Genomic DNA, 14,909 nt, shown 5'->3' with positions numbered 1-14,909 from the left:
CGCTTTGCTACGTTAGTCCTGTTTTTTTTCTTACATTTTGTGGGCATCAGCTGTGTTATTAACAAACATATCAGCTGGAACTGATATTACAGGCAGTTTGTGAGTAAAGTCGACACAGAGACTAGCTTTTCAGTCTTCTCAGTAATACTTCTTCTGTTATATACACGCCATTAATGAGCGACTGTTTACGTGCACGCGTTAAAAAAAATCTATATTATACTAAAAAACATAGTTTTTGCCCGCCACGTGGGCGTGCCCAGTAGCTTTGACGTCACCCATTGCGCGTCTGCGTCATCAGTAACGGAAGCAGGAAAACACGACCAGGTCCAAAGTCTAGTAATGAGTGCGTGAAGTATTCAAGGTAAGAACGCGCGGGTGTACTGCTGCTGCTCGGAGCGTGTCGTGCTGAATAACTGCTGACTGTAAAGAGAGGTTGAGCGTCATATCCTGTATACGCTAAACTGAGCAAACTTGTTGTGCCAGAACGCGATTGTCTGCCAAAAACTGATTTCCAATGTTTCCGTGTATTTTTCACGTGTAATATCATCACGTATGTTGGTAAATAGACTTCGGTGAACAGCGTTTACAAAGAGGTTACATGTAGAATTAAAAATGATCTGTTTGTCAACTGTCTTTACAACTCTGTGTTATTGTAGTTTATAACCAATCCGCTCCTTTATCCCCACTTCAAATACTTTTACAGAACTATCGTAATATTTGCTGCCAGCGCTGCTCTTACAAAAGACATTGTTAATGTTAATGAGATTTGTTTTTTTACTGCAGAAATAAAGGTTATATAAAAGTCACTGCTGTTACTGTTACACGAATGTTGTTGTGGCTCCAGACTTTATGTCATCCATGAGGGATGCAGTTGACATATGTTTCACATATTATAGCCCAACACGTTACTTATAGCACTTTAAATACGAACAATCCGTTTTTGGTAAATACCGGAAATCAGTTTTTTGCAGACAGTCACTTTTTGGCTCAACACCGGCTATCTGTGTTGGTGTGTATGTAAGAGACACGTGGGAATACTGTAAGCTGGTATTTTGACTCTTTTGCGCACAGTCCAGTGAGCATTAATAGGCTTCACACAGATGTTCGTAGCCTCTGTACAAACTGCTGACTCTACTGTGAGCTAGAACAAGATATATTGAGCCTGTGGGAATGTAAGAGCTGACCAAACTTATTTGAGTTAAATGTGAAGTAACATTTTAACCATTATTTTAAGCTTATGTTCTGTTCCTGTGCTCGTTCCAAGATGACTCAGGTAAGCCATCATCCATGGGGAGAGTGGCCTGGCCAGGGCACCGTGGACCTGTGGGTTGTCCAGTCTCCTCAGGTGAAGGTGGAAGTCCTAACCTTAGGTGCCATTATCAGATCAGTGAGCTACAGAGGGAACGATGGACAAATGGAGGATGTAGTCCTTGGCTATGATAACCTGGAAGGTAGGAGGGAAAGTAACTTGTGTTGTTATCTGCACATAAACCGGTTTAATTGTATAAAAAGCAATGAGATGATTAAAGTGGTTAATTTAAGCACAAACTCCTGAAAGTGATGTCTGTTGTTCAGGTTCTCTAGTGCAGGCAGACGTGATCGTGGGTTGTTTTTTGCTTCACATGAATCTGAACATCAGGCGACGGCTAAAGTGAAGCTCATGCAGTAGACTTTCTGTGTCTTTTCCCACCCCTGGAAACACCCATTATTTGTTTAGTAAAGAGATGATTGTCACTAATATATTGGATTGGTGATGCGCTCACTGATCTTAACCTCTTACAACGCCCAGCAGTGTTTTTCAGAAACGTGCACATTATATTCCTGATACTTATTGTGTCACTAGCAGTACGGCCTGCAGCTCTGTCTCACCGCCACTTTCCAGTGTGTCAAGTGTTTAGTTTTTCCTTTGTCTCTTTTAACACTAATGGTACTTGTAATAAACTGCCATGTAACAAAGATTCACAAAGAAAATAGCGGCCATTATAAGTCTTCTCTATAAATATACGAAAGCTGAAACATCATCACTTGTCTTGATTTCGAGGACTCCAGTTTTTTTTCAACATTGCATGCTGCACATCGCTGCACCTCTCATCACAGATCCAGCTAACACGTCTGCATGAAATAGGCAAGAGTGCACCAGTCTGGTCCTTATTCTGGTCCCCAGTTTTCACGGCTGAGTCCAGTACAGAATCAAGTTCTTCAGGAATTTTCAGTACTGGGTGGGAATCGAACTTGTGACTCCCGCCCCAAAAGTGTGTAGTCTTACCACTACAATATCCAGCTTCCATATATCAATAAGAAGTATTATGCTTTGTTGTCAGGTTATGTATCAGATAAGCGGTACCTGGGCGCTGTGGTGGGCCGTGTGGCAAACAGGATTGCAAAGGGACGTTTTGTCCTTGAGGGAAAGGAGTACCAGCTGGATCTTAACAATGGACCAAATGCGCTGCATGGAGGCCTGCGAGGCTTCAACAAGGTGAGGTCTGGTTAATATTAGTTTGTGCTCCAATCTTAACATGGAGCACAATTTGTGGAAAACTGTATAAATGATGTGTTTTCCCTCTGTGTACATGTTTCACCAATCACAGCTAAGTTTTTGACCATTATTTGTAATGTGTGACAATTTGTGCACACAGTGCAGAGCAGCTACCTGAACACGACTCCCACAGGCATCAATTATCCTGCTAACAATTTTAAGCTTTACTCCGTACGACTCTGGATACTGTAGCTCCTGTGAAAAAACCCTTAAATCAGAAGTACTGGACTCCGTGGTATAATTGTAAAACATGTAGCCTAAAGCAGATGACTCGTAGGCTGGAGAGGAAATGGTGTGTCACAAATGTAGAAGATCATCATCATTTGGAGAAATAGTTTGTTGCTTTATAGGAAAGCCCTCCGTAAAGCCAGAACATCTTACTATTCATCACTGACTGAAGAAAATAAGAAGGTTTCTCTGCAGCTCTGTAGCCAGGCTGACAAACAGTCAGAGCTCTGTTGAGCCAACCATCCCTTTAACGTTAACTAGTAATGACTTCATGAACTTCTTCACAAATTCTCATGTCTTTTAGACCCCAATCCTACAAGACTGCTCAAAGAAGTCCTGCCATAATTCTTCAACTAGTTTTGTTTTTTAAGGGGCTTCCTTCTCTGGGTTTAGACTAAAATGACCGACACAGGCTTTTAACACTAAACTACTGTACAGAGCTCTTCTTAGGCTTTTGGCATTGCCGATTCTGTTCTTCATGTTGATGAGTTCCTTCTGGCTCCACCTGTAATTTGAACAAATGAAAGAATGGCTGAAAAGAAGACTGGACACACTGCCCTTTTTTACATGTGTAATCCACGCCACAGGAAAACCCTCACACATCAAAAACAGCAGGGTTGGTCTCACAGAGTGAAATATACACCCATCACTTCACAACACCTACTTGTTGGCAGCTGTAGATTGAATTTTACTGAGCTCTGTAAGCTGCACTTTATGTATCCTGTGTACTCCACGATTCATGTGTGTTTGCTTCTGCAGGCTATCTGGCTTGCTGCAGCAGTGGAAGGTGGTGTGCAGCTGAGTCTTACCAGTCCAGATGGAGACCAGGGTTATCCTGGTGAAGTTCAGGTCTCTGTCTCCTACACACTGCAGGTAGACACATCTGGTTATGAATTCATACTACTGCATCCCAAATTTCCTTTTGGCAGAGCTAATTCGACGTTGCTGTTTAGTGATACTCAGACATTTGTTTTGCCAGCACAGATATTGAGTTTGAACTTGTTTGCTCAGGGGGAAGAACTAACTGTTGAATACCAAGCACAGGCTAACAAAACTACCCCCATCAACCTCACCAACCATTCCTACTTCAACCTGGCCGGACAGGTAAGTGACATGGACACGTTTCTGGGTGCCTCTGCACAGTGGTGTTTGTGTGGTTGGCACTGCTAGTCTCCTGGCTTACAAAACAATATTTTGCCCACTAGGAAGTGTGGTTTCAGTGTGTTGCCTCTGCTATGAACGGGCAGTCCTCTAAACTCCTTGCCCACATCCACACTCTGATTATTGGTCCACAGGTGTAACGACAGTAACACAATCAGAATCAGAGACTTTATTTATCCCCAAGGGGCAGTTAAGATACAACAGAGCAGCATGACGTTGAAGCTAAGGACAGGGCGTAAGCAGGCAATAAGAGTGAGATAATAAATACACAGAATATACACAGTTTTAAAATTACAAAGCTGTTAAATTAAAGTGAATAAATAACTGTAAGTGAATAAAGTGTCGGCAGTATAAAAAGAGTGTAGAGTAGTTTATGTTTCTGGTGTGGGAAATGGTCTTATTGGAGTTAGAAAGCAGAGCTGCTTAAGGGGACAAAGGTGGCGCTCCTCAGCGGAGGCGTCGCCCAGAGGGCAGCCACTGAAATGCGGGGTGAAGAATGTGAGAGGGGTCGTTGATGATCAGGCTGCCTGTCTGAGGGCCTGTTGCTGAAAACCTGAGCCAGAGTTCTGACAGGCCAATGACTGTAGAGCACACTGATGCAGTGTGCTGCAGTCTGTTCCTGTATGAAGGCTGAGGGAGTGGAACCAGCAGCTGATGGAGAAGGTCATGATGCTTTCCAGGAAGGCGTAGGAAAAAGTCATCATGATGGCTGTGCTGACTCCAAAGGAGTTGAGTTTCCTGAGGAGGTGTAGCCGTTGGTGGCACCTCCTGAGAATCTCCTCTGTGTTAGCAGAGAATCTCAGGAGGTTGTCAAAGATGGTTCCCAGGTATTTGTACTCCTCAACCACCTCCACTGGCTTCCCATGGATGGTGGTGGTGACTGAAGCAGCCAGTCCATGTCTTTGGTTTTGCTCACGTTCAGTTCGAGTTTGGAGCCGTCACACCACCCTACAAACTCCTGCACAGCGGGCCCGTGGTGTTGTGAGTGCCTGACAGCAGTGACAGGAGAACAGTGGAGGTGGAACGGAGACCGGAAAGAGAGTCGTTGACCCGAACTTTCTGAGTCCTGTTGGTTAAAAAGTCCAATATCCACAGTAACGACACGGGGAAAGGTTAAACTGCAACATCTGCTACGAGGCACCATCACTTTTACTTCTTCACGATGTACAGATATAACAATGAAAACATATGAGCTCCGTCTTTAATACAACCCAACCTCCCATCTAGCTTCCTGTTTACTGATGACATCATTTCCTGTTACATACTATATGGATTTAAAGGTGATTCCAATGAGAAATCTAAAATAGCATTCTGCCCTAAATTAACTTAAACTCGTGATATCAAACACTGATACTCTCAGTCAGTTTTTCACAATTTTATTTCGTAAACTGTTAAAGGAGGAGGCAGGCCTATTTTGGCAGGATGTTCTGGTATTAGTGAGTGTTGGTTGAGTCTCAGACAGATCAACCCCTTCCTCCTCACATCAAGATGAGTAACGTGGCTATATGTATGGAGAGGATGACAGATGATCTGAAAAATCTTATCTGTGCTCCAGGGTGTAGCAGATATCTACGACCATCAGGTGTCCATCACTGCACAGTCGTACCTGCCTGTGGATGACACATCAATTCCTACAGGTAAAGATTTACTTCAATCCTCTTTAACTGCAAAAGTCAATGGAATGAAGTGGTTTATTTAACAGATGTCAAATATAAAACTGAATGATATAATAGGAAAATTCTCATTAAATAAGCAAATAGAATTAATCAATCTGTCAAAAGCATACAAGCATATTGGTAGTCTCTGACAGTTTGGTGCTTCAAATCACTTCAGTTACACTGTCTCGGGAACAAGACTGCAGACTTTATAATCAGTTAAAGTACATATCCATTTGACTCTTTAGCTCCCCTCTCAGTCCTTGAGCTTCTCATGTTCTCCTGGCGTTCCACGTATGCCCTGCCCGTTAGCATCTCGCTCCCTGGTTCAAGGTTCAAGGTTGAAGGTTCTTTATTTGTCACATGCATAGTTATACAAGTATAACACACAGTGAAAAGTAACCTGACACGCTCCTCTACATGTGCAAAAATGGGGGGGGGGGGGGGTAGAGGAAGAACATTATATATATATATATATATATATATATATATATATACATATATACATTGGGTGAATGTGCAGTAGTAGCAGCAAGCAGGTGAATTCTGTACATTAATATGAATAGACATCTGACTATTTTACAGGATAGACAATATAAACATATTTAAAATTAAAGGAATTTGAAATGTACATTATGTGCTGTTACGTGCTCGACTCAGGGACATCTTTGCACAGTATCTGGGGTCTTTCCTGTGGTAGATCCCAGCCTCTGCTGATTTGGGGGAAAGGGCTTGTTCCTGTGCCTCCAGGGTTGTTCTCTATACTGTCAGCTTTCAGCTCTGTCCAGCCATTTACAGGATTTCAGGATATCAGCAACTTCTTTTTCTAGTGGGATTGTTGTAAAGCAATGATTCCAGTATGTGTTTTTATTAGTGGGAGGCGTGTCAAACTCCAGTCCTCCTGAAACTTTTCCACGTGTCCCTGCTGCAACACACTTGAATACAAGTAGGTCATTAGTAGAGATGGACCGATCGATATTACGTATCGGTATCGGTCCGACGTAAATTACTGGATCGGATATCGGAGAGAAATAAAAAATGTAATCCGATCCATTAAATATCAGAAAAGCACCTCACAAAACTTCAAAACTTGCAACATGGCGTAACTCGCCTCATAACTGTAGCACGTCGCAGCAGTGTGCATCACGTGATAGAGCGGCTGTGAGTATTTGTAGCCTCGCTACCAAACCGGCATTTCATCTCCGACAAAGTTATCCCAGAGAGAAGTAAAGCAAGTGTGTAAGTTCATCTCTGAGTGTTTGCAAAGCATTCCCACGTTAAGCTTAACAAGCGATATATGGAGCGACTGCCTCTCTCTCCGGCTGCTACTTCAATCATGAAACTGCTTAATGATCAGCTGATCGGCGTTTCTGTCGCGACTCCGTCTCTCTTCTTTGTTTTTGGCCCACTTTGCACCAGAAAGAGGAAACCAGCGGCTGAACAACAGCAGCACGTTTAAGCTTGATCAGCTGTTGTTAGCATGTATTTAATATTACTTTCTACTCGAGGATCTTTTTCTACAGCTGACGGCTGGTAACTGTGCAGGGGCGGATCTAGCAAAGTTTAGCCAGGGGGGCCGATAGGGAATTAACTGGGAAAAGGGGGCACAAAGACATACTTTTCTTTCTTATTCTCATTTAAAATGTCTAGCTTTTAATAAATAATCCGAATCTTACACCCAAAGTTTTCATCTGATCTAAAATGTATAGAAGTCCATTACTGTATATAGTAACTGTTAAGTCTAATATATCCTAGTAAGCTATAGTATTTTTTCCTTTGGGAAGGTACCATCTGTGCAGTCTGCAGTTCTGTTGAAGAAAGATGTTGAATCTATTTAATATTTCTTGAAAAATAATTTATTTCCGTGCATTTTTTTCACACTGCATCAAATTAAAGTTGATTATGTCGATTAAGCATCATGAGGTGGAGGGTGGGGGGTGGTTCCCTATTTTTTTATTTTTTTTGCTGGGAGTTTTAGAGCCCTATTAGTTAGGTTGCTTAATATTTCTGCTAAGTACTCTTTAAAACACCAGAATAGGGAGGATGGAGCAGGTTTAAGTTTATTAGATTGATCAGTTTTGCTGAACTATGAAATATTTTGGGTGCAGTGTATTTTTTACATACAGGTATAACAGAATAGCTTTAGTGTTGTTGTTGTTGTTTTTTAAAACTTGAGTATGAACTTATACAAAAAGCAGCAAGATATTAAAAAAACAGTTCCATTGATCAAAAAACACTATATCGAATTCATATCGGTATCGGCAGATATCCAAATTTATGATATCGGTATCGGACATAAAAAAGTGGTATCGTGCCATCTCTAGTCATTAGCGAGACTCTGTAGAACTTGACTGAATGCTGAAGGTGGCAGGTGTGTTGCAGCAGGGACACATGGAAAAGTTTCAGGACAGCAGCCCTCGAGGACTGGATATGGGCTCAAAATGTGGTCATAAATATTTTGTACTTGTAAAAAAGATTTGTATGTGTAAAAAGAATTTGTGTGTGCGTAAAAAAGATTTGTGTGGACTTAGCCAAAAAAAAAAGTATGAATTTTGACCCTATTTTTCTTCCTTTCATCTGATTGGTCAATGTCATGTCAATCACAAATGTAACAATCCAATCAGAGAACAGATGGGTTTGGCTGTCGAGGGGCGCTTTTTTTGAACTGCAGGTCTTTGAAGGGAATAAATGCTCTTTTACATGCCAACCCAGCGTTTTCCTTCATCACCAAACAGTCTGTGGTCGTCCGAGTGTGGTGATTTTTGTGTCACAGGTCTACGTTTTTAATACAGGGACTTCCACAGCCTTTTCAACAGCGCTGCGGACCGCGGGGTGGGGGCGGGCAGTGTTTTGGAAATGACAGTCTTCATTACAAAGCTTTCTTCGTTATGAATTAGCATACATGTTTTTATTGAACATTTGAAGAACCAGCAAAAAAAACCAAACTCTTGTAGAGGACATAAAGTCAGAGATAGAAAAGACAAGGAGCAGGTGCATCTAGTACAGGTAGAGCTGCTGCAAAAACCCACAGAGCCCAGCAGCCAGCGTAACAAATTCTGGATCCTTTGCTTTTAGTTAGCAGTTAGCATTAGCAGCACATCCTGCGTCCGATGTGAAAGGACTTTTATGCTGCGCACTGTGACTCACAGCAATGGTCCTGGGTCAGCCCTGACTTTGTGTTAAACTAATCCTAAAGTATTAATGGTATTTCTAACCACTGATATAGCACAACTTTTTCCTTTCAACAGCTGCTGAAAGTTAGGGGACCTAGCTGCTATCGGATATTTATATAGCGATCCTCCAAACTGTATCACCCTTCAAGGACCTGCAGTTCAAAAAAGCGCCCCTCCGGCAGCCAAACCCAGCTGTTCGCTGATTGGATTGTTACATTTGTGATTGACATGACATTGACCAATCAGATGAAAGGAAGAAAAATAGGGGTCAAAATTCGTACTTGTCACTTGCAGGGTTTTTTTTGGCTAAGTCCATGCACAAATCTTTTTTACGCACACACAAATTATTTTTACACATACAAATCCTGATTTACAAGTACAAAATATTTACGACCACATTTTGAGCCCATAACTGGAGTTCAACACCTGTGATTTAGTGTGAGACAGGCAGAAAATCTCGGCTGAAAACTTTCTCTTTAACCTGCCGCTGTGACCACAGTTTTCACCCTACAGTGATCATTTTACCCTCAAGATGTAGCTACATGTGTCGTTTTTTCAACGAGTCCTTCCTCAAAGCCCAGAGATGTGTAACTTTTGAACTGGAGCCATTTGGTTCAGTCATCCTCTGCTCCCGTTTACTCCCTGCTTAATTTTTCCAACCAGTTTTGGAAAGAAAGAAAAAGACATCAGTTTTGAACTCGCTCTCCTGACCTCAGTTCAGCATAGAGCTATGTGCTGAATGTTACTGACAGTAAAAGAACACTGTGCCTCTTTGTTAGGTACACTTTTGTTCAGTCTACAGCAACAAGCTATTTTGGTGCAGCGCTGCTGGCGTTCTATCACAGTAATTCAGAAACCTCCCAGAGGTCACTGTGGGGATGAGAATGACGAAGCTAAGATCCTGTGGGATTTTCAGATACAGACAAGCTCCTGATGGAAACCACTGGACAATGGTGATAAAGCAGAGGAACGTGCCTGTAGTGCGAGATGCAGCTAAGTACTAGGTACAGCAAAGATAGTGTGCAGAACGCTCACTAGCAAATGATTTAGTTTGCTAAACATGTTACTTATGGACTTTTTGTCATTTAATATATCTTAATGCTCCAGTAAATAACTCGTAACTGCAATAATTCACCTTTATAGAATCGATTGTGTGACATTAATTAACATTCCTGATACGAAGTCATGAATTAATTTGCTAAATACTAACAGGAGAGATCAGAGAGGTGAAAGACACACCCTTTGACCTCAGAGAACCAGTTCTCATTGGCCCTCGTCTGAAGGAACTTCAAGGCCCAGCGTTTGACCACAACTTCTGTTTGTCATCACCCGGAGGTCCATGGACAGAGAAACGCGCTGCCAGGTTTGACACAGAAGTCATTTTCTAAAACATACTGTAGACACATGTGACATCCACTGAAGTTAAGGAGGACAAATAAGTCTCATCTTAATTGTTTATTTATTTATTCATTTTAAAGAGTCTGTCACCCAGCAAGTGGGCGTGTCTTAGAGGTTTCTACTAACCAGCCAGGAGTCCAGTTCTACACTGCCAACTTCCTGGATGGCTCCATCGCAGGAAAGTGTGGTTGTAGGTACAGGAAGCACAGCTCCTTCTGTCTGGAGACGCAGAACTGGCCTGATGCTGTTAACCAGGTATGATGAATAGAAACTCAGTGTTGTGTTTTTTCTCTTGTAGATGGAAGTTAGCCTTCGGTCAAGTTCACTTCCTGGCCTTACATGGATAGGCATGTAACATATCCTTCACGTTAATCTGCAGAGCTCTCTAGAGACTCATCTGTCTGAGACTCTTTGATTGCTCCCATCTCCAGAATAGTTTTTAATTCCTTCACGCCTACTTTTCATTGACTTCTAAACTCTTGAATGCATTGTCACACTTTGGCAAGTCTATAGGTATATATATTATCTAGGTTTATGCCTCCTGGTAGGGTAGACAGCAAAATGCTGTTGTGGCATGCAAACATATGCTCTCTTGGATGGTATAAGTTGGTCATCACAAATGAGCAAAGTGTGATTGGCAATCTGGCACCTGAGGCCCCAACTTATCAGATACCAAAGTCATTCAGCAGGCTCCTCGGAGAAACGGGCTTTGCCTCTCCAAACTTTTAGGAGGTTGAAATCTGTGTTGCTACACCTCTGTCAGAGAAGACAAGCTCATAAGTATCACAGTCCATACATATCGTTGCTGTGCTTTTTGGAAGTCGAATTTCCCAGAGGAACCCACCCGAGGGATTAATAAAGTTCTATCTTATCTCTTATCTTATATAGTCACTTTTCCCTGATTGCATCCATTGTCATGTATGATCTTTCAAAGTCTTCCTCAGAACTCGACCAGACCGTATGTGTGGTACTGACAAACAGTCATCCAAACAGACGTAATTAACCATTAGTCTGCTCAGAATCTCCTTTGGGATTCCAGCTCTGAGGATAACCTGAAATAGTGTCCATGTAACTCCCTCTGCAGAAATGTTGTGAGGTTGCATTACTTTGGGATATTGATAATAGGGCTTTGGAGCGTGATGTCACAGGGGTGGGCGTGGAAAGGATTTTGGCCCGATCCGCCATTTTGGGGGTCTAAGTAAGGAGCCAAAGCATAGCCATGGTTCGTACTTGCTGTGTGGTCGGCTGCAATGTTCGATCTTACGACCGGCACGGGAATAAGTTTGGATTGTCTTTTTATGCTTTCCCAACCTGGAAGCAACATGAAGGAGCTCATGTATCGGATATTACCAAACGAAGGCGTCTAGCCTGGATAGCAGCCGTGAGACGAGCTGATATCAAGTTCTGTTACGTCTCCAGATATCAGCTGGTGTGCTCAAGACATTTTCATTCCGGTAAGTTCTAAATATGTTCACATCACACTTTATAGCTGAATAATATCATCGTCTCGGAAGTTATAGAAATTGCGATCAAACATCGAATGGAGTGACTTGATTGGTTGATGTAAAGACAATAAATGAAATGAGACAGGAAGGACACAAATTGGCGTTAATAATTTACCCGATTATCAATGTGTTAATTTGCATGTACTTTACAATTACAGGCATATAATATGATAACGATATTTTAGCAGTTAAATGATAAATGTGTAACATTAATTATGGTGGGGGGTGGAAAATGGCTATTTCACTCGGTGCACTCCAGCTGACTTACTTTGACGACGTACTCAGAGTTTGGCGGCTTGAAAATAGCCAAATCTTGCACCCAGCCATTTGTAAATTGGATGTGCGCCTCCAGTGACTTGTAATTACGAAACTGGTTCGCTGTGTAAGCGCTTACTCCACAAACAAGATACGTGAAGATATCGGGGTAGGACAGTGGCGGTAAGTCGTCTGGGTCTTTACTCCACTGCCGTATTTCATATGGGTCCAGATTTGCGATGCACTCTATTTTTTTCCAAGTACCGCTGCTTCGCCTCTGGACGCAATCGGTCTCTATACAGTCCGTTTTCTTTTGAGCTGCTTTTAAGCATGTTTCTTGTCGTCGTCGTTCCAACACAGTGTGTTTGTTTTGATTCGTAGACCCCGAAAATGGAGCTGCGCTCCCACAATGCAATGCGGTGTGACGTCAACTCCAAAGCCCTATGATAACATTAGCCCTGTGCACTACAGTTGTATGGCTCAATGAGGTCTGTACCCATATGGACAAAGAGCACCTCCATTGATGACAGAAGGTGCACAGATGCTTAAACTGACTGGCTGAAAAAACAAAACAAAAGAAACAACGGTGGCATTGAGGGTGGGCTACACATTAGCAGCTCAGATACCTTGAACACCCGACCAGTGTGTTCATGATCTGGTTCATTGTTTTATCATATCCTATCTAACTGCCAATTTGGTATAATGACCTGCCTGGAAATTAATTTCCTGCTTTTATTTCACCAACAGCTGAGTAATATCTGATTGTAATTTCATGATTTATTCCGTCTGTCCTTAATCAATATGCTTATGTCTACATGGTGACCATTGTTTGTTTTTGTTTTTATTACCTGGTCAAAGACAAAGTGAAGACTGCTGCCACAACACTGGAAAGTATTCTTTGGGGTGTGTTATAGGAAGTTGCAGAGCCTTCTGTCACACCACTGATTCTTTCTATCTCTCATACTAACTGAGCACATCTCTGATGGCTGTGGTTGCACTTCTACACATTACCCCACCAGTCCATCAAACCCTGGCCAATACCCCAAATCAAACAGTATGCAAACACTCATTAACTGCTTACTGAACAGCAGTGAAAACAAGTTTCCTCGTTGCTGTTTGGTTGTTTGTTTGGTTAAACAGACTAATGAGAATTAAAATAGAGTGTGTGTGTGTGTGTGTGTGTGTGTGTGTGTGTGTGTGTGTGTGTGTGTGTGTGTGTGTGTGTGTGTGTGTGTGTGTATTCAGCCTTCATTTCCTGACTGCCTTCTGCGTCCTGGAGAGAACTACCATCACATAACTCGCTACACCTTCACAACTGTCTGATCTGACAGACAGAAAAGAAGAAAATTTCATCGTTTGCAGCAGATTGTTTCATTTCCTAAAAGTCTGCTTTTTTATTTTGAATATAATTTTTGTTAACATTTTACAATATTTTGTTAAGCTTGTTTTAGTTTGAGCATCACAGAACTGATGAGATAAAGAAAAAACCTTCATAGTTCAACATGACCAAACTGTTATAATTTGATTTATGATGATGTGCCATACTTGTCATATTAAACACAATATTGATCAAGCGATTTCTCTCGTGCTGGTGCTTTGTTTCAATGTGTTCTCTGAAGAGGCTGGCTTCGTGGCTGGTTACTGCTGTCACCTCGCACCAAGAAGGTCCTGCGTTTAAATCCACTGGTAGGCTGGTCCCGTTCTGTATAGATGTATTAATGCATGCTCAATCATCCAGGTAAGGAAATCCCAGAAAGGTTGATTCTGTTCATCTGAATGTAGAGTTTTCAGTGAGAGAAACATTTCATCACTCATCCAGGTGACTTCTTCGGTCTCAGCTGACTGCAGGTTTCCAACCGTATAAACGTACAAACAGTAAACGGCACATTTGCATAATGACAGAAATCAGCACCAATAGCGAACAATGGGCTGTGAGGTCAGTTTCTTGATAATTGATATGCAAATTGTCATGGCCACCGATCAACAACAATTGATTAATGGCTATGAGTACCATTCACAGAGAGTAGGGGAATGGCTGCAATCATAGCATTGTAAGATGTACCCTTAGGCCCCCTCCTCCATTCCTCTTTCGCATAAATGGCCTCCTTGACTCCACGCTCAAACCAGCGTTCCTCCATGTCCAGGATGTTACATCGTCATCCTTGAAAGAGTGTCCACTGGCCTGTAGGTGTAAATAGACTGCAGAGTCATTTGTGTCTAACCGTTTTTCCCCACTCGGCGAGACACCTGCCGGGGATCAAACTCTTGTAACTGGTGATTCTGTTCTGAGACATGTGAAGCTAGAGACACCAGCAACCATAGTCAATTGTCTTCCAAAAGCCAGAGCAGGCGACGTTGAGGGAAATTTAAAACTGCTGGCTAAGGGTAAACGTAAATTATAATTCACGTCGGCAGTAATGACACCCGGTTACGCCAATCGGAGGTCACTAAAATCAATATTGAATCGGTGTGCAACTTTGCCAAAACAATGTGGGACTCTGTAGTTTTCTCTGGTCCCCTCCCCAATCAGACCAGGAGCGACATGTTTAGCTGCATGTTCTCCTTAAATTGCTGGCTGTCTGAGTGGTGTCCCAGAAACGATGTGGGCTTCATAGATAATTGGCAAACCTTCTGGAGGAAACCTGGTCTTGTTAGGAGAGACGGCATCCATCCCACTTTGGATGGAGCAGCTCTCATTTCTAGAAATATGGACACAATTATTAAACCCCCCAAAATATGACTATCCAGAGTTGGGACCAGGAAGCAGAGTTGCAGTCTTACACGCCTCTCTGCAGCTTCTCTCCTCCTGCTACCCCCCCAAAAACCCATCTCCATAGAGACTGTGTCAGCTCCCAAACAGACAAAAAACAAACTAAAAACCAGCAACAAACAACTTAAACATAAACAATTACAAAGAAAGAACAATACAGTATCCACATCTGAACCAAAGAGTAAAACAGTGAAATGTGGATTATTAAATATTAGGTCTCTCTCCTCC

At 42.2% G+C, this 14,909-nt stretch overlaps 1 protein-coding gene across 2 annotated transcripts; it reads left to right on the top strand.

The window, feature by feature from the left end:
* The first annotated feature begins 284 nt into the window (after positions 1-284).
* On the top strand, positions 285-13,485 carry galm (galactose mutarotase). Of its 2 annotated transcripts, none has more exons than XM_080868548.1 (9): positions 285-361; positions 1,265-1,451; positions 2,322-2,476; positions 3,524-3,637; positions 3,776-3,868; positions 5,481-5,562; positions 9,966-10,116; positions 10,232-10,406; positions 13,157-13,485. In XM_080868548.1, the coding sequence occupies exons 2-9, from the start codon at positions 1,265-1,267 to the stop codon at positions 13,232-13,234; spliced, it is 1,035 nt and encodes a 344-aa protein (XP_080724674.1). In that variant the 5' UTR covers positions 285-361; the 3' UTR covers positions 13,235-13,485. The 2 variants fall into 2 exon arrangements, with proteins under 2 accessions (XP_080724674.1, XP_080724675.1); XM_080868549.1 differs by having other exon boundaries at positions 329-432.
* The last annotated feature ends 1,424 nt before the right edge of the window (positions 13,486-14,909 follow it).

This window comes from Rhamphochromis sp. 'chilingali' (assembly GCF_963969265.1).
Source record: "Rhamphochromis sp. 'chilingali' genome assembly, chromosome: 20".
NCBI classification, from domain to species: domain Eukaryota; kingdom Metazoa; phylum Chordata; class Actinopteri; order Cichliformes; family Cichlidae; genus Rhamphochromis; species Rhamphochromis sp. 'chilingali'.
The sequence above is the reverse complement of the archived record's forward strand: the minus strand, read 5'-3'. Positions and strand labels throughout refer to the sequence as shown.